The 20,506-nt window shown below is 35.6% G+C and overlaps 1 protein-coding gene across 1 annotated transcript in view; it reads left to right on the top strand.

Annotated features, from left to right (window-relative positions):
• pdzd8 (PDZ domain containing 8) overlaps positions 1-20,506 on the top strand; it is a 93,028-nt gene that overhangs the window by 30,453 nt on the left and 42,069 nt on the right. The window contains exon 3 of the mRNA XM_041268211.1: positions 5,072-5,174. Coding sequence (XP_041124145.1) covers positions 5,072-5,174 — 103 coding nt within the window. The remainder of the gene's footprint in view (positions 1-5,071; positions 5,175-20,506) is intronic.

Here is a 20,506-nt window from a genome sequence, read left to right as displayed (position 1 = left end):
AGGGAAGCAGAGACCGTAAAAAAGTTGCAGGGTTTGTTACAAAATGAAAACAAAAGAAAGGACACAAGAAAAATGTGCAGAGGTTGCGAAGGCAACCCAGGGTTCTGTTGTATTGAACATTGCAATAAATGGCACAGAGCAAGTCGATAACGGCACACGTTTTGATGTTTGATTTTTATTTGATAATTACTGTTTACTGATTATTATTGTTATTAGTGTTATTAGCAGCGTTTTTGTTTTCATTGTTAAAAAAAAAATGTTTTTATCTCTATGTTGAACATGGGTATGTAGTACACAGGAGCATAAAGGGTTCATGAAAAACACAGTTTAGGTCATTTTATTTGTGTTTTATTCATCATATGTTAACATTGTATAGCAATTACATGTTTGAAAACATTATTATTATTTTTAAAATCTGGTACCTGGGAAGGGGTTTCACTTTTACATCTGGAGTTGAAGTGGTTAATGTATACATAGTGTTCCGCATTTTTGGTTTTTATCTGGTACTTTGTGATCGATTAGGCAATCACTCGCAAAGCAAGTATCTACAAAAGGTATGAACATGACATCAGCATAAAACAAGCCAGGTTTATTCGCCTTGAAATCATAAAAAATAAAAGAAAATTGACAGAATTGGGTGGTACAAGCCATCTGGAGATGTATCAAAAGTCACACTGGACATTTCCATCAGGGCGTTCCATAAGTTTACCAACTAAAGCATCGCCATTTTCTTTCAAATATTTATGATTAAGATTGTCGACGTTAGGCAGTGTTAGTTGATGGACAGACAGTACTGTCGCATGAAGTCACCAATACATACCTCTCTGCAATAAACAGTGGCTGTCCAGCAAAGCACAGCATTCTGACAAACTCATTAACAGTCATTCTGTGCTTTCTTTTTTAAAAACATATGTAAAAGCCGCATAAATGGATTGCTTGTCTCAGTTCACACATTCTTGTATTAGTGTGAAATGTGTTGCATATTTTTCAGTATGTTCTTTTATTGTCAATGCAAACGTGTACCTCAATGCAGCAGTATTTGCAGCACAGTGCATATTCTGCCTCATCTAACCCACTTCTGCCATTTTTGCTTTTTGTATACTTTGAAGCATTTGTTTGTTTTCTTCCCATTCCTCATCCTCTAAAAATAATATATTTTTGTGCAAGTATTGCAATTTAGTTTTTGATTACACTAGTAGTTACTATGCCCGGCAATTGCCACAATAATTAGCCTTTGATTGGTCAACATAATCAGGTGATAATGTGTTTGTGAAGTGACAGAGAACCATGTTTGAATGTTATTTGATCCTCTGTCATCTAAACCTCTGCTGTATCCTAGGATACAGTGTAGGTCTGCTTATTACAATGTCAGAGTCAAAATAAAACAGCATTTTAATCAAAATATTGTGTTTCCTAGAAAATAGTACATGGAAAATATTGAATAGACAAAATTGTGTATAAATCAGTAAAAACCAACGTCCAGTTAAAAAAAAAAAAAAAAAAAGAATCCTGTAATTTCTGTAAAATTCTGAATAAATCGCAAACGCAGAACAATGTGTATACAGTACTTTTATATAGTTCTACGGAATATACAAAAGTACTGCAGGTTTAATCGTGCCACTGTGCTTTTTAATAAATAAATAAACAAACAAACAAGCACAAGGGTCAAACAAACAGTTTAAACAAAACAGAATATATATTTCAAAATACAGCGGTTTTAGACCGAGCCACCGGTTTCACACACTCAATACATAGCTTCACAAAAACTCCGTAACCTAAGGTGACCATATGGGTCCGTGTTCAGCGGGCAGTTTGGGACAGTTCAGGCTTTTCAACTCACAAGCCAGTGCATTCTGATAAGCGTAGTCCTGCTTCTCTTAAAGGTAAGAATGGTACCTGAGACAGGTAAAACATACCAGAACCCTCTGAACACAGAGCCACCAGTCACCTTACCCTAAACCCCAACAATGTTTCTTGTATATATTTATATTTAAACCCCACAGCACACAAAACCCTCACCCTCACCAACATTAATTCTCACCATCATTTCTAAATTTGCAACAGAGAACACCTATTTTATACATCTGTGGCTGGAACCTTAATTAATTATTTAAACATGTATTCAGTTGATGGCTCCAGCCACATTCCCACGTGTTTGCAGGGAGGATTTTAACTCCCTCCTTGCCACCCAATATTCCCCACACAACACACACCCTGCAGTGCTGTTACACACCTGCACTAGTAATACATACAATGCACTCAAACATAACAATAACACCAACCATACAAAAAAAAATACAAATAAACACAGGGGCGGGGGGTTACCCCATCACAGTGTCACAGATCTACCTTTTATCATTTAAGAGTTTTGTGTCTCTGCATCCTTCAGAGGCCTTAAATACAACACAGCCCTGCGACAAGGATCTGTGACACATTATCACTGCAGCACCACTCAATGCAATATGTAGACTTGCTTTCTGCCCTTTGGACAGCCACAGGGTTTTTAGCCATCCTTTAGCAAGTAAAATGAAATAGGATAACAACTGAAGAAATGGAACCCAAACGGTTTTCATAACTAGCCTATCCATCACTAGTATTGACATCTGAAAGGCAATTGAAAGTCTGTAATGAGTTAGGGTTTGAGCTTATATAAGGATAAGGGGTTATCACTGAGAATGTAGTACTTTTATTATATTGTGTCTAGTGAAAATACCTTTCTGGACCAGTTTCATACCCCTGCTATATATAGTGAGAGGTACCATTAAACAACCACTAGAGGATGCACCAGCACAAGCTTTGAAAAGGCTGTGGTTAAACGATGCTTAATTAAGAGATGCTGCACAGAAGACACTCCTCTGCCTTGACATTCACACTGCCCTGGTAAATCGGGGCTACCCTGGATTTAAGTGCTGAGATTACAGCGGTGGTAAGTATTGATGCATTCTGTTAATGTCAGTGTTAATCCTGTGAGTAGAAATGAAATAAATATGTATTTTGAGTAAATGTGATAACATCAAGATCCAGTTCTGAATCCAATTGCATAATGATAGATCAAAATAACAGTTTGTTTTTTATTGGGCTTATGGTAGACAATGTGTATGTCATGAAAAGTATTAATTGGCATTGTGATTGATCTAAGTATCAAAAAGCACTGTCAGTTCTAGGGTATGTGTTAGACCCACACAGCAGTCCCGCACCCAGTCGTGGCTCTCAGTATATTATTGAGAAATTCACAAGTGCAGGAATTTGAGCAATCTGCTCTGAATGGATCACAGCACGAATAATTCTCCCCTGAGTGTGTTGGTTTACTCTTAGGAGTTGTTCATGCAGCTTTAGGGGAGGAAGACATTTATTTTACTCTGACCACAAATAAACAAACAAAAAATGTGTTCTAATCAAACATATATTCAATGCCAGAAATCTAAACATATACTTTATAAAGTTTTTTTCTCTGATTTCAGCTGTTGAATTTAAGTTTAAACACATTTTATTTTCCAAATGTGGTACATGTTATACAGTATAAACCCCCCCCCCCCCCCCCCCCCCCCCCTATAATAGGGATGGAAATAAGCCTCCTATTCCGTAGCAGCTTGATCCATTCCTGAGTTTAATAAGACACACCTGAGCTTGTTACCTATACGCTGTGGCCAGTCAAGCCTGTAGTAAAACCTGGAATGAGTGAAACTGCTCTGCAATAGGAGTCATTACCTTGTCTGTATACATTCATATCTTACCATATACAGCAGCTACAGAACAGCTTTTCCAATTGTGATCAAATTTGGTAAGACCATTTATTAGAAAAGTTATTTATATTCTTTTCCCCTCTACGCATGTCACAATTAGTTTTTATTTTGTTATTATTATTTATTTTTATTTTTATTTTTTTTACATGGTTCATATAACGGATATGAATATTGGTCATGGGGATTTAATATACTGATACAATGGCCAATGCTGAACACTGAAGACAACAGCAGAGGCCTAGAAATAATAATAGTTTTCCTGAATACCTTGTTGTTCTTGCATTTCTCCACAAGAGGGCATGGGTTGAGCATGTGATTTACTCAACAGTACATATAGAAATGACAGAACAATAGAAATAAGAACTGAATTAAAAAATAAATAAATAGAGTCTAGATTCAGTTGTTACGTTTAACTATCCTAAAACACTGGTTGACCCTGCCTCTTATGGTAGGGTCTTGTTGTGAGCACATTGCCCCATCCATCTATGTGTGGTTTTATTTCTATGCTTTTCCAAAAGGCCATACAGCTGAAAGGTCAACTGCTACTATTTTCCTTTGTTGATTTCCTCCATGTCTCTTGTTACAGCATGTCAATTTCACAGCCACAAAATAACATATTTTGCATCGATTTATTAAAGGTTCTTTGTAATGATGTTTTACAGGTTTACAGTTTTCCTTGTGTGTATCAAAATGCCGTCCACACTCTTCTGAGAAAAGTACTGTAATCTGTAGGATTTTAAGTTGTTCTGGGGGAACATTTGCCCTGTAATTCCTTACTTGAAGTCTGCACTCCAGAAGGGCACATATCCTCCCTGTTGAGTCTGACACATTAGTAATTTGTACTTGGATACAGTTGGCATATAGCAACCACCTACTGAACAGCAACTGTCAGCCCTTCAGGGTTTGACAATAATTACATTTGTAATTATCAATTTATTGGCTAAAAATGATCTAATCAGTTATAATAAATCCTGGTTCACTTCCCATTAATTGTGACTTTCTCACATTTTTTTTTTTTTTCTTATTTGTCCACATTTTGCTTCTAGGCTTCTCCTTTCCATCATTGTTCTGAATCGCAATGATTGAAAGGAATTTTCAGATTCCCAGTATATGTGGAACTTAAATTTCAACGGAGAGATACAGCTTTTATATATCCCAGAATACATTTCAGGGGTGCTATTTGCATAACAAATGAACCAGTCTTGTACTACCAGCAGATGTTTGTTTTGTTTGTGAACTGTATTGTTAAGATACAAGTTTATGATGTATGTATCCATAGAACTGCAATTGTATTGCCTAATGATAATTTAGATTTTTCCCTCCCAAAGATTGTTTATCCTGGGATCCTATGATCGGGAGACCTATGTGCATTGCACCGTGGAGCTGAGCAGCACTGTGTGGAAAGAAAAACCCAGAAGTTCAATCAAGACGGTGAGTCACATTTACTACTGAAGCATTCCGTTATTCAGCTGCTGTTCACAAAGACCGCACTCATGTTACACGTGTGAAGATAGTCTTCCTGAGATTTGTTCATTTATTGAGGTTTATAGAGGAATAATGTAGCTCATTTGTCATCAAACAGCCATAAATATGAAACATCTAAAAAATAAAATAAAGACCAGGACACTTATAACTGCAAATGGTCCTTTTATTCTTTCATTTTTTACAGCTGACTGATGTAGTTTTGTAAATGATTTCATAAATGATATCATATATATATATATATATATATATATATATATATATATATATATATATATATATATATATATATATATATATATATATATATATCCCAAGTGTATCATACGTGTGTCTTTTTTGAACATCTTTTTTTTTTTTTTTTTTAAATGCAGATTTAGGATGCTCTGTTAAATTGTCCAGAATGATCTGAATTTGTTCCTCTTTTCTTAAAGGAATTTCACACTGGAAATAGAGAGACAATCGATCTAAACAATTATGCCTATGGTGCCTGACTTATGGGGCACCGTATATATTATCAGTATTCTACATTTTAGCATTTGCTTTGTTCCTGAAATAATGACTGAGCCATTACATATAGCTGGTGAAATGTCAGCTGTAATGAGTGTATTTCTGCAAACCAACAGTTTACAGCATTACAAGAGCTATTTCTTTGTTTGTCCATGTACGTAAATGTCACCCAACTGGTTTAAACCTGTTTAGATGTAATTATATCTTAATTGCTGTAACTCTAATTCAATATCCTGAAGGCCACAAGAACACTGCAGCCCCTCCTATTTTAGACCAGATATGCTATACCAGCTCACTTACACAAATTCAGCTAATGTTGCTTTACATGTTGTATACCATCTATGAGAGAGACCTCTAAGTTCAATTCATTCTAAAACTTAAAAATAAATAAAGGAACAGTTGTAAATATACAGTGGTACATTGTGCTATATTGAACTCTATATTCAGTACACATCAATACTGTACACATAGTTCTTCTAATCTTATGCTTTTATTTCCCAAACTGATATTAATTGGGGTGGAAATCAGTTGTGTGGTTAGTTAAATGTGATATTACCTGGAGAGTTAGCTTGTCTTCGTTGACTTCCATTATATTCTGGCCATGACATTTCAATGTGGTCATCTAAAAAGCGTGGAATGACATTGAAAACCATGGTTTTCAGAGGGTTTGGCTGTATTGTGGATGTCCGGTCATTGTAATCTAGGATTTCTTGATTCTCATACTTTTGTATTTACAGTACAGCTATGACAGGGGATGAATGGCAATGTCCCTGTCATCGCATGCTTTAGACTCGCAGTTTTATTTCCATAATCTTCCTTTGGCCATTGGTTTTGAACTGACTCTCTCTTTCCAAAGCTTCAACCTCGCACCAACTACATTTCCACTGAAAGTGTAGTACAGTTGCTCTTCACATTGTTATACTTGGCACTACAAGATCTACCAGTCTTCTTGCAGCTCTAGCCAAAAGTTTTGTATCACCATATAAAATTAACCATATAAAATTTTGCTTTATGAAGTTGAATGAAACCTGTTGAATAATTTTATGTTAACATTAAATTACATATCGTTTTGTAGTTATCCATATTCCTAACAAAAAACTGACAAAAATTGAAAAATATGACATTTTGAAATCTAACATAAAATATTGTACTACTATTATGGCTTTCAGTAGACCTTTGCATTATCATTTTGTAGTTTTTTTTCATTACATAATGTTAAATGATCTACATTCATATATATGTGTGTGTGTGTGTATATATATATATATATATATAATATATTATATATATATTATATACACATATATGTGTGTGTGTGTGTGTGTGTGTATATATATATATATATATATATATATATATATATATATATATATATATATATATATATATACACACACACACACACACACACACACACACACATATACAGCTCTGGAAAAAATTAAGAGACCACTGCAAAATTATCAGTTTCTCTGGTTTTACTATTTATAGGTATGTGTTTGGGTAAAATGAACATTTTTGTTTTATTCTATAAACTACTGACAACATTTCTCCCAAATTCCAAATAAAAATATTGTCATTTAGAGCATTTATTTGCAGAAAATGACAACTGATCAAAATAACAAAAAAGATGCAGTGTTGTCAGACCTCGAATAATGCAAAGAAAATAAATTCATATTCATTTTTAAACAGCACAATACTAATGTTTTAACTTAGGAAGAGTTCAGAAATCAATATTTGGTGGAATAACCCTGATTTTCAAGCACAGCTTTCATGCGTCTTGGCATGCTTTCCACCAGTCTTTCACATTGATGTTGGGTGACTTTATGCCACTCCTGGCGCAAAAATTCAAGCAGCTCGGCTTTGTTTGATGGCTTGTGACCATCCGTCTTCCTCTTGATCACATTCCAGATTCATGCCAAAGCTGCCCTATTCCAGCCTTGCTGAAGCACCCTCAGATCATCACCGATCCTCCACCACATTTCACAGTGGGTGCGAGACACTGTGGCTTGTAGGCCTCTCCAGGTCTCTGTCTAACCATTAGATGACCAGGTGTTGGGCAAAGCTGAAAATTGGACTCATCTGGTGGTGCTTCAGCAAGGCTGGAATCGGGCAGATTTGTCTTTGTGAAGGACACATGAATCAAGCCAAGTACAAGGTTGTCCTGGAAGAAAACTTGCTTCCTTCTGCTCTGACAATGTTCCCCAACTCTGAGGATTGGTTTTTCCAGCAGGACAATGCTCCATGCCACACAGCCAGGTCAATCAAGGTGTGGATGGAGGACCACCAGACCAAGACCCTGTCATGGCCAGCCCAATCTCCAGACCTGAACCCCATTGAAAACCTCTGGAATGTGATCAAGAGGAAGACGGATGGTCACAAGCCATCAAACAAAGCCGAGCTGCTTGAATTTTTGCGCCAGGAGTGGCGCAACATCAATGTGCTAAACTTTTGGCAATAGCTATACATATGTGTATGTCTTGATCGTTATTCAGGGTTTATTTCCACACACAATACAGTGAGCAGATAGGCTTTGTGTTTCAGCATGATTTCAAGCAGCCTTGTAAAAAGAGCCTGCAGCCCCAGAGTGCTGGATCCACTGGGGCAGCGGGAGCAGGGCAGCTTAGTCGCCTGACTGACAGGCGGATATTTGCCTGTTGCCTTTCTGATTTATCTGCCTTTTCATGCTTCCTGGCAGCTGCAAGTAACTAGTCCCAGAGATTGCGCACTCTCCCATATTAAATGGGATCTGAAGTCATAATGCATTGATAAGAAGAGCCATAAAAGGGGTGCTCTCAAACTGCTTATCTAGTTTGTAGACTGCCCTTTTACTGACCGTAATGGTCTTATTTCATTAAAATGCAGTCTTGTGTGCTGTGGTAATATGTTATTTGTTGTCTCTTAAAACACACAGTATGGTTATCTTGCTTTTGAATTGCTTTGCAAAAAACAAGCCTGTTCTAGTCTTTTAGAAAGACTGGTGAAATCACTTCTTTGTTCTTATAGCAATGATATGCTAAAGGAGTATATTGAAGAACCCTCTTCTTACGGTCTATACCCAGTATGGTTTATATATGTGATGCACACAATTGAAATATCTACTATGGAAGTTTTTTAATGGAACTGCCATAGGGTACAGTCTATTTGCTGAAATTAACTTCTCCTATAATACCAGTGTAACTGATATTTCCCTGTAAAACCCTTTTCTTAATTCTATGACTAAAGGGTACTACTGACGACTGTACTATACTGTAATCCCTGTTGTGACAACAGTACTATACTGTAATCCCTATTGTGACAGTACTATCCTGTAATCCCTATTATGACGACAGATCGCGCTGATATTTCTGATTACAGGCACAATCTGACATAAATGGAATGAACATTTTTTAAAAACTTTTTAGAATTATTGGACAGTTTCAAAGTGCTTTGAAAGTTCAAGTTGACAATTTTCAAATAGAAAGCTTACTTGCTAAAAATGTCATGTTGATTTACCATTGTGTCAGAGGCTGAAAGGCAGAACTTTGTAGCACAGCGGCAAAATACCAACAGTATAAGGAAAACCATCTCCGATCTCGCCATCCTCAGATCATACTTGACAGAGATCAGTGAACTGCGACGCAGTCTCTTTACAGTGCCACCCAATAGCCATTCATATGAAATTCTTGTTACAATCACCAGAGCATTTTTGAGCATAACTGCATTTTTAACAACACAAAAGTCAGCGTGAAATTTTATGACTCTGATGTTAGCCAAAAGAAAAAGCCAAGATATGAACCAACAGCTCCTAATTATTATTCTCTATTACTACAATTAACTTCTCTATTAGTACTGTACATTCTTATTTTACTTATGTTACTAAACAGCATAATGTGATCATGACTGAAAAAAGCAAAATTACATAAGATTTGATACTGAAAAAAATAAGAATGTGGCAGTATACACATTAATGACCCTATGGTAGTTCCAGTTAAGGTGAAGAAACTTCAGTAGAAAATTTAAAAATTTTGGCAGTCACTTGTAAGCAAAATTTCCTTATAGTATAGACCATTGTGTCAGTCCTGCAAACAGCTAATTCATTATACATGCATTTTTCTACCAAATACATTTGTTTATTGTGGTACAATATTTTATAATTATTTTTGCCAATTTAAGTAAAAAGCAGTAAAAATCATACATTTTGTTAATCCTTGCAATTTGTCTTTAAAATATGTGTGCTCTATTTATAATACACACAATAATGTAACATGTTTGTGAACTATATTTAATTATTTACAAAAAAAAGAAAAGATTGACACATAAATCTGAGACGTTCTATTTACATGACTGCAGTGAAGATTCACTTTTGGAGTCTCAGGCTTACAGTAACACTAGCATTCGCGTGTGTTACAGTTTCTGCAGGTCAACGGTCCACCTTTCTCCTAAAGCCAGCATTACCCAGCTGAAATAATGACAGATTAAAGCCCCTGTAATGCTGAGGATATTAGTATTCAACTATTGCATTTTGCAAAATGCATATCAGCTGGCATTTGGGATCTATGTTACTGCTAGCCTTTTTTAAAGAGCTAATCCTAGCAGGATGGAAAGATGAGGATTAAAACAGATACCATTTTCAAAAGGTCACTCTCCTGTTTTAATCCTCGCATCTCTGAAAAGCGACCAAGACACAGATTGACAATGAGATTCAAGTCTTTATTAATAACTTGATTAAAGCAGTTAATGGCAATTATTTTTACATTTTACATGGCTGCTCTTAAGTAGTATTTAGGCAAGTTGCCAGCATCACAAGAGTCTCTGCTCAGTCAGCAAGAGAGAGATCTCCTCAATCCTGCAATTGTAGTAGCCAATAAAATAATTCCGTAAATTGTAGCTTCACTTCCAGTCGCTATGCAGGTCGCAAATATGCATGTTTTAAAGATGTATGTGCTCTGGTAAACCTGTATTATTATTTTTAAACATATTTGGTACTACGCTAGGTTAAATAAATCTCTATTTGCAGTTCAAGCTTTCAGGTAGTGTTGCATTTCCTTGGTCATTTTTCCCACACCCTTTAAATGGCTTCTTTTATGTCATTAACCAATCAGCTGCTTCTTCTATTGACTGACATGTTTTCATCCAGTAACATGCCTTGATCCAGTAGGCACACTCCCTGGGTCATTTAACCTCAGCAGTAAGGGTAACATATTTCCAGAGAGAAAGGCACAGAAACAGTGAACTCTCTTTAACCCTAAATTTAAAATACATGTTTGCTATCACATGTGTTTCTTTCAAAACTGTACATTCAAGACCTGTGTAGCTAAATGGAAGTGGAGAGCAAGTAGGGAATTATTTTGTTAGCTGCAATCACTCAAACACCCACTGCCATTAAGTCCTGGATCTTACAAGTAACGATTTGCAACCAACAGCGTGGAGAGTTGTTTATTCTGTGTCCTTTGTGGAGGTCTGAAAAGTCTGGTTAACAGTATCTCATTTAAATGTGATGAGTATTTGCATAGACAAGAACTAACATTTGTGACACAGTACTGACACCTGCTTGACTGAGTTAATAGGTTTCGGAATGAAAGCCCTTGCTCTGCATAGGCATTGCCATTTGTATGGATGTAGATTAGGTCCTGCTCTACTTTAGAGACAGTTGGAGACCGTGATGGGAGTTGTGTCCAGAGCCAAAGCCCAAGACACTAACAGAGTGCAGGTCATCGCGCTGATATTCCTGATTACAGGCGCAATCTGACATAAATGGAATGAACATTTTTTAAAACCTTTTTAAAATCATCTAGAGGGCACTATCACTGTTAGAAAATAATTGTTCTCTCTTTTCTCTTTGCTTGTTTTCTTTTTTAAAAAGACGTATTGGCTAAAAATTGGGTTTACCTTGTAGTTCTTTGATTTGTTAAGCACTTTTCCTCTAATTAAAAAAAAAAAAAAAAAAAAAAAAAAAAAGAATAAAATGAATATTTCGAGAAACTAATGTTCTTTTTTACTTGTGATGCTTGCTTTTAGTTCCTCTGGATATCGTCAGTAAATTGAAACTGCTAGAGCGACTGCAAAGTGAGCAGGCTGTGTAGTCTGCTTGTTATTGAAACATGAAAGATTGGTGCCCCATTAAATTGGTAACCCCGCCCCAGAGAGAGAGAGCCTTAGAGAGAGTAGAGAGAGAGACTCTCTATATATATATATATATATATATATATATATATATATATATATATATATATATATATATTACGTATATAACGTGTATTTTTTTATGCATTTGAAGGCTTTTTGTGAAATCTACATGTTTGCTTAGTCTTGCTTTTTTATACATGTATTATATTGTTATGTGTCCTAATATGCAGTTGCATGTATTCAGTTGTGTTTGAAGACTTTGGCAGAGTCTACATTTTTATTAGCTTCTTGCTTTTGAATAATAGTCTTCTCTATGCATCATTACTGTAGATTTGTGTATTTGATTATGAAACTGGTTGCTGATCGCACCTCTAATCTCTTGTGAAGTAAACCCAGCTGTCACATGACTAGGTCCGCTCTCGGCTATGAGATGCCCTTCTGCTGTGTCAAACACTGTTAGCACTCGCCGCTCACTTTCTGGGTTAAATGCAAAGGAACAATTGTAACATTTTGCACAGATTATTTACCCTGGATTCCAAAGTTCATTTCAGTATTAGTTGGGTTTTGCACATCATTCACAATGCAATTTGAAGCAGAAAACACAATGAAATGCTGTGCTTCACCTACAGTATTGAGAACGGGTTCTCCTTTGGAGACCTGAGGAACAAGGGAGGAGGACTGTAAACTTGTGTTTGAGAAACAGTACTGTACTCCGGTCAGGAGGGAAATTCAGCCAGACCTATATGTTGCTATGGAAACCTGGGTTACAGAGCAACTTGGTATCTATTACTTATTCTTCTTTACTTTTGTATATGCTTTTCTGTTTTAGTCCTCACTTCCTGACTTTTTTTTACATTATATATATATATATATATATATATATATATATATATATATATAATATATATATATATATATATATGTATATATATATATATATATATATATATATATATAATATTTGTATGTATCATATACATATATAGGGAAAGGATTGCCCTCTGGTCACATGTTTTCCTTCTTCAAATAAACACTTTAAACACAGGATGCCAGGAAACAGTAGTGTGTTTTATTATTTACAAGCAAAACAAAATAAACAAAACCTAACCCGATCTCGGGCCCTATCTAAACAAATGTTTCCCTAACTAATAACAAGGCAGGCTAAGCCTGTTATCTCGTCACCAAAACCAAATCTCAATCGAAATCGGAATCCCAAATATCTTTCCAATAGTTCCTTGTCCCGTTTCCACAATACGCACAATAACCAGCTTGCTCTCCAAGTCTCCCAACCAAACTCCTACCATCACCCACCCCGAAACACACACACTCACACCCCTTTAAACATAATTAATTAGTTCATTGAATTAATCTGGAGTTGGTCCTGACTCCAGTAACCACTACTGGGTCCTAACACCCCCTAGTATGGTCTCCTCCTTACAAAAGTATTTATTCTAAACCAGGTTTAATTAAATCTAGTTTCCCTTATTTAACAGTTATCATTTACCGGTTTATCAATGAACCCATTTTTAGTTTTAACCTCAAGCACATTACATTATTTAATTTCTTTGTTTTCCATCCAGTTAGTTTATGTTCTCCTTTCACATTTTGTTCTTTTCCTAACCAATCCTTCACTATATATATATATATATATATATATATATATATATATATATATATATATATATATATATATATATATATATATATATATATATATATATATATATATATATATATATATATATATATATTATATATATAAAATAATATACACATATAGACATACGTAGGTTTTGTTTCAGTAAGATTGAAGCACCCCTGTGGTACATACCAGAGCGTAACCATTAATCTGTACACACACACACACCCTTAACCAAAAGTTCAGATTTAGCTAAATACATAAATGTTAACAAACACATTCAAATAGATTTATTTTTCAGATACATTTATTTTATTTATTTTTTTATTTAATTATTGAGATTTAATTGCTGAGAAATAATGTTTTTCAGATGTATCTGTTAGGTAAATGTTGAATCGCTAACTTTAAAAAAAAAAAATTAAGTTAAATATATTTTTTCACAGATTTATTTGTTAAAAATGTTAGCTAAATGTTGACTTGCCAAGTGTAAAAAAACAAACAAAAAAAAGAAATTCACAGATTTATTTGTTAGAAACCCAGATTTAACATGTCAGCTAAATGTTAACTCACTAAATGTAAAAAAATAAATAAATAAAATAAAGGTTTGTAGACTGATTTTAAATGTTGAATTTGTTATACGCTTATGTATTTAGCTAAATCTGGACTTCTTGGGGTTTACATCTAGGAAAAAATATGCGATTTACATGAAATTTGGGATTAAAATACCTGTTAAAATATAAAGGTAAGTTCTAACATTGTGCGATAGTGTGCAACAAATTATATGCTAAAAAGAGGGCCGGTATAAAAAGAGTGTGCACCACTGTAGGGGTTCTTAAACTTTTTGACTGAGCCCCCCTTCCTCTTGTCTATGGTACTTGATGCCCCCCCTACACCCCACCACCCAACACACACACATATTACCTATATGGTAACAGGGTCCTGGGAGACAGTCAGCGTGGTTTTAGGAAAGGGAGATCGTGTCTAATTAACTTGCTTGATTTTTTTGAAGATGCAACATCGATAATGGATAATTGCAAAGCATATGACATGGTTTATTTAGATTTCCAGAAAGCTTTTGACAAAGTCCCGCACAAAAGATTAATTCTCAAACTGAACGCAGTTGGAATTCAAGGAAACACATGTACATGGATTAGGGAGTGGTTAACATGTAGAAAACAGAAAGTACTGATTAGAGGAAAAACCTCAGAATGGAGTGTGGTAACCAGTGGTGTACCACAGGGATCAGTATTAGGTCCTCTGCTATTCCTAATCTACATTAATGACTTAGATTCTGGTATAGTAAGCAAACTTGTTAAATTTGCAGACGACACAAAAGTAGGAGGAGTGGCAAACACTGTTGTAGCAGCAAAGGTCATTCAAAATGATCTAGACAAGATTCAGAACTGGGCGGATACATGGTAAATGACATTTAATAGAGAAAAGTGTAAGGTACTGCACGCAGGAAATAAAAATGTACATTATAAATATCATATGGGAGATACTGAAATTGGAGAAGGAATCTGTGAAAAAGACCTAGGAGTTTTTGTTGACTCAGAAATGTCTTCATCTAGACAATGTGGGGAAGCTATAAAAAAGCTAACAAGATGCTCGGATACATTGTGAAAAGTGTTGAATTTAAATCAAGGGAAGTAATGTTAAAACTGTATAATGCACTAGTAGGACCTCATCTTGAATATTGTGTGCAGTTCTGGTCACCTCGCTATAAAAAAGATATTGCTGCTCTAGAAAGAGTGCAAAGAAGAGCGACCAGAATTATTCCGGGCTTAAAAGGCATGTCGTATGCAGACAGGCTAAACGAATTGAATCTGTTCAGTCTTGGACAAAGAAGACTACGTGGCGACCTAATTCAAGCATTCAAAATTCTAAAAGGTATTGACAGTGTTGACCCAAGGGACTTTTTCAGCCTGAAAAAAGAAACAAGGACCAGGGGTCACAAATGGAGATTAGACAAAGGGGCATTCAGAACAGAAAATAGGAGGCACTTTTTTACACAGAGAATTGTGAGGGTCTGGAATCAACTCCCCAGTAATGTTGTTGAAGCTGACACCCTGGGATCCTTCAAGAAGCTGCTTGATGAGATTCTGGGATCAATAAGCTACTATCAACCAAACGAGCAAGATGGGCCGAATGGCCTCCTCTCGTTTGTAAACTTTCTTATGTTCTTATGTACATATACTGGTAAAAAAAAAAAAAAATTCTAACATACCTGTGGTTTCTCTGTATGCCACTGCTGGATTGATTGATTAATTTATTTTTATTTTTGCACAAACAAGCCACCGATCTATCATAATAAGCGCAAACTCAACACTGTAAATTACAGTTTACCAATTGTGACCAACACTGACTAAATTATATATGTCTGCTACAACAGTATCTCATTTACAGTAACTCGTTATAGCAACTACAATGTCACTGCAGCAACTTGGAGAACCGGTAAACTTTTATGATAAGCATTTGCTGTGTATCAGTTTTAAAACTATGGTTCACAACACAGTGGAACGATCACAGTACTACCATGCAGCAATTGTAGGGCAGTATTGCCACGTGTGAAATCTTTAACAATAAAGCTGAAACGTAGTTGCTTTTATTTGCTTCAAAATCATTTCAAACTGGTTAATAGACTAGCAAGCACTGACAAAATCAACATAGTTTTATACGTGCACAACATTTTAACGTTTTGTTTCTGGACCTTGCGATAACTGCACGATGCCGCCATTAATAATCGTATCTACTTATAGACATCAACAGTCAACCATTTTGTTACAGACTCTCAACTGTTTTGGCTGTTACTTAGTTAAACCTTTAAAAAAAGAAAAAAAAAAACACAAAAATGCTTAACATAAAAAATAACAGTCCTACTACAGTAGCAGGGTTTCTGATCGCATCATCAATTCCACATTTTTAAAAATCCTTTGATGGAAATGTCCAGTCTGCTTAATGTTTTCAAGCAAATCGACTTCTTTTAGAACCGCTACTAGTGAGTGGATCAGTATGATTCTACCATAAAGAAAATAAATTGTATATCTTACGTCCACTAGGGGCAGAGTGTTGCAGGAGTTAATGGCTACACTCTTGTGTACCAGATGCACTGCTGGGATAGACACCATTCTGAGAGCTCTGTTGACACGGGGTGATGGTGAATGAAACAGAAAATGATAGAAAAATAGATGAGTTCAAATCATTAGTCATGCTTCACACCCATACCAGGTTGCTCTTTGACACCCCTGCTCTCCCTTGTAGGTGTCACTGGGGTATTTTTACTGTGTAGATAGAGCCGGTTGGTTTGTACAGCTGTTCTGAGGCGAAACTGGAGAAGGTGATTGTGTTTAGTAACTGCAGGTGGTACAGCACAGTCTTATTATCTTACAGGGGTTGTGCAATAGCAAAAACTCTAAATAAGGCTGTACATTCTTGGAGTTTAAACAGATGTAAGTGTTTGCTGATAAGTCATAATAACAATAACCAGCTGTATGTCAAGGGTTTCAGTAAATAACACTGGAATCAGAATTTCATTTGGTGAAAATTTGAAGTGAACTGAGCTAAGAAATGTATTTTGTTATTTTTGTTAACCCTCCAAGTACAGAACATTGTGTGTTTAATAAATTAAGATGTAAGAGCAAAGTGTAAAAGCTCTGCTTTGGTCAAAATTAACAGAATTACTGTACTGAAAATAAACATTGTAAATGTAAAACAAAGTCAAAATCTTCAAATAAATGTTACTACAAAAAAGGCTTGATTATGGTGAAATAGCTTGAAATGAAATTCACCTTTAGCATAATGTGTGCACTTCTCATATAGAAACATGTAAGACCTGCTGTAGGCAGTTACAGCAATACATATTAGGTAAGATTTACTGGAATCCATTTGTTAGCTCTGCAGGCTTTTAACGTCTTACCACACTTCAAGAGCCAGTGCATTCTGTAAAGCGCTTTGGGTCATAATTTCAAAGCATTTTCTCCATGTTAAGTCTTTTGAAAGGAGCAAAAGTCCTGTTCTGGTTTTGTAAAATGAACAGGTGTTTTACCTATTTTAAAAAAAAAAAAAATAGGAGTTAAGATTGGAGAAAACACTTTGAAAATATGACCCTGTGTTATATTGTGGTGGGGGGAAAATCAACTAAAGTTCAGCTACTGTACAGCCTTACTGATCACTGCCCACTGTATAATAGCTTACGAACTAGCTTGAGATCCTGTTGTCTATTCTAAGATTGTTTTGTATGTCAGTTGTTTTCTTCCTTCAATAAAAAAAGGTTAATCCTGTCATTTTATACGTTCTGTGTATTGGTGAGTGTCATTCTAAATATATTTGCAGCTGTGATCTATTCATTTGTCACAGTGGAAATACCGGTGTGGAGAGTAGTCTCAATGACTTTTAATTTCCATACCTTGTGTTTGTGCTTGCAGCCCTTTGTGATGTTCTCTTTGTAATTCTTTTGTTCTTGTTGCAAATATAAATAAATATGAAGACAGGGACTGGGGCTGAGTGGCTTAATGATAATCCGATCTCGTCATTTTCAAAGGGATTGGTTGATAGTGTTTTTTATTTTTACTGTGTAAACAGAAAGACTATATATATATATATATATATATATATATATATATATATATATATATATATATATATATATATATACTTAACAGTGTTACTTGTTTGTCACAAACTTAACAGTGTTTGAACAAACAGTGTGCTTTGTAGTGGAAGAGATAACACTGTTTCATTAGCTTGTGCTGAAATGCCTTCCTGCCAAAAACTCAACACTTGCTTTTGGTTTTTGGTTTTTGGTTTTGTTCTTTTTTTTTTTTTTTTTTTAAGTGTAATTCTTTTTTTTTATTTTTAATTGGGAGTTATACTACAGTAGTTACTCTGACGAGCTTGGAATAAACCATGACAGGACTGAACTTTAAGAAAGCTTGGGTATTATTTACCTCAGTTACCGTATCCCTGTTGTTTTGAGTGTCATTTATTTATTTTCTGGACAGTTGTACCACTACAAACAAAAGGGTATTTTAATATCTGTGGATATATTAGGAAAGATAGGCTGTCAAAAAGTGCAAACATCCTGGTGTCTTCTTGTTCCCCTTGTTAAACAGGCACACACATACTGTAAAGTACACTTCCCTCGCCATGCCTCCAACCATGGGCAGGTACCAAACTGTTCAGTAACCAAGATGAATGTGTTTGAATTGGTTATGAATGTCCTTCAGGTGGCAGAGTTAAGGAGGATGCAGTGCATTTGCTTGTTCTGCAGCATTGGCAGATATCAGAAAGTAAGCGTGGCTGTATCACAGCGGAAGCTAACATTGGTTGATATTGGTGCACGTGGGTTGAGGAGGATACTGTATGGTGGAATGCAAGGGTGGCATTATAACGGGGGGTGGGTGGCACTGCAGTCAATCTTCATGAAAGTGGGCAGACTTTAGGGACTGGAATGAACAAGGGAATGCGGTTTGTTTTAACATTTCTTACTGTGCAAAAATGTCGAGCTTTGTAAGTTTTTCAAAATACTGTAAAGCCATTTGCGACCAAAATATTTGGCAACTCGCACTCATTAAACCTATTTTGTGCCTGAAATGTTGGCCACCTGTTGCAGTATACAAAGTAGGTATTGTTAGTGTAATGTGATATTCATGGTAAAAATGTTTGCAGTTTTTTTTTGTTGTGAAAAATATAAGGCTCACAAATATTTATGGTTTTACAGTATTTGTTGTACGTTTTGATTTCCTTCTGCTTAAAGACTTTGAACCCTCAGTGTTTTTCAAAAGTAGAGACTGTGATTTCTCCTGTGGGTTTATTCATGTAATACAATACTTAGACACATCAATTTAATTAGTGTTATAATGCCAGGTTATCTAAATGACACTCCAGTCTGCATTGTATTTTGTGGTTTAGATACAGGAGCAGAAACTTACAGATTCTGACAATGACTCAGTGAAGGAAGTGGTTGTCATGGAAATGATATTACTTGACTGAGGGAGTGCAAGACAATGAGAAGTTCTGGCAAATTAAATAAGGAGCTGAGCTTTTCAATACAATTCAAAACACTAGGTCTTAAGACTTTTGTTTCATTTAAAATGTAATTTAATAGTTGCCCATTTTGTAAAATTATGCATTAATGGTAAAAATAGGCATCATCTTATCCTTATGAAATGGGAATACTGAACTATACCGTCATTGCTGGTGAATGACATACTGCATTGCTGTACATTTTTAATAGCTCAATGTTTTCATTTAGGACAATCATATAATATGTACCGTATAATTACACAGTCTGTTTAGGGGCAGCTGCAGAAATTACAGCATGTTGTACAGTGCTCATTGACCATGGCTCAGCATCATTTTATTAACATTGATATTAGCTTGAAAATGCAAATGAGCCGAAACATCGGAACATTCCCGACAGCCACAACAGCATGGGTTAACAAGACGCTTACACTTTACACTTTAAAGCTGTATTGCCCATACATTTAAATATTGTTAGAGCTGTATGAGCCAAATGACCCATACAGTCATGCCTTTTAGAGAATGAAGCATTGGAAATGTGTTTGGATGCAGTTAGCACCTACAGTAGTAACCACTGCGTAACACCAACTATCAACCCTCTATCAAAGTGTGTCTAGGACTGAAACTGACTCAACAGGGAGATGCAGCTTTTATGTGTCACAGAATACATGTTAATGTGCTACTTTTATGACAAATTAATCAGTCTGGTGAGGGACAGCCCATTGACAAAAAGGTGTTTACAGTACTACAGATGGCAGATATTTGTTTTGTATTTGAACTATAGTGTTGAAATGGTAGTTTATGATATGTTCATCCTAAGGTAATAGAAGCAGCTATTTCTTCAGTTGTTTTTAATTGGAATATCAACAGCATTGACCCTCATCTGGGTGTCACCCCCTAGTTGTTGTACAGAGAATAATCTTTGCTTATCCAGTTGAGATGGAACTTGGTAAGGACATTATTTAGCACGCCTATGGGGTCTATGCATAAAGAGTTAACGCCT

Source organism: Polyodon spathula, chromosome 13 (assembly GCF_017654505.1).
Source record: "Polyodon spathula isolate WHYD16114869_AA chromosome 13, ASM1765450v1, whole genome shotgun sequence".
Lineage (NCBI taxonomy): Eukaryota > Metazoa > Chordata > Actinopteri > Acipenseriformes > Polyodontidae > Polyodon > Polyodon spathula.
Note: the sequence above shows the minus strand (reverse complement) of the source record. Positions and strands in the feature narration are given on the sequence as shown.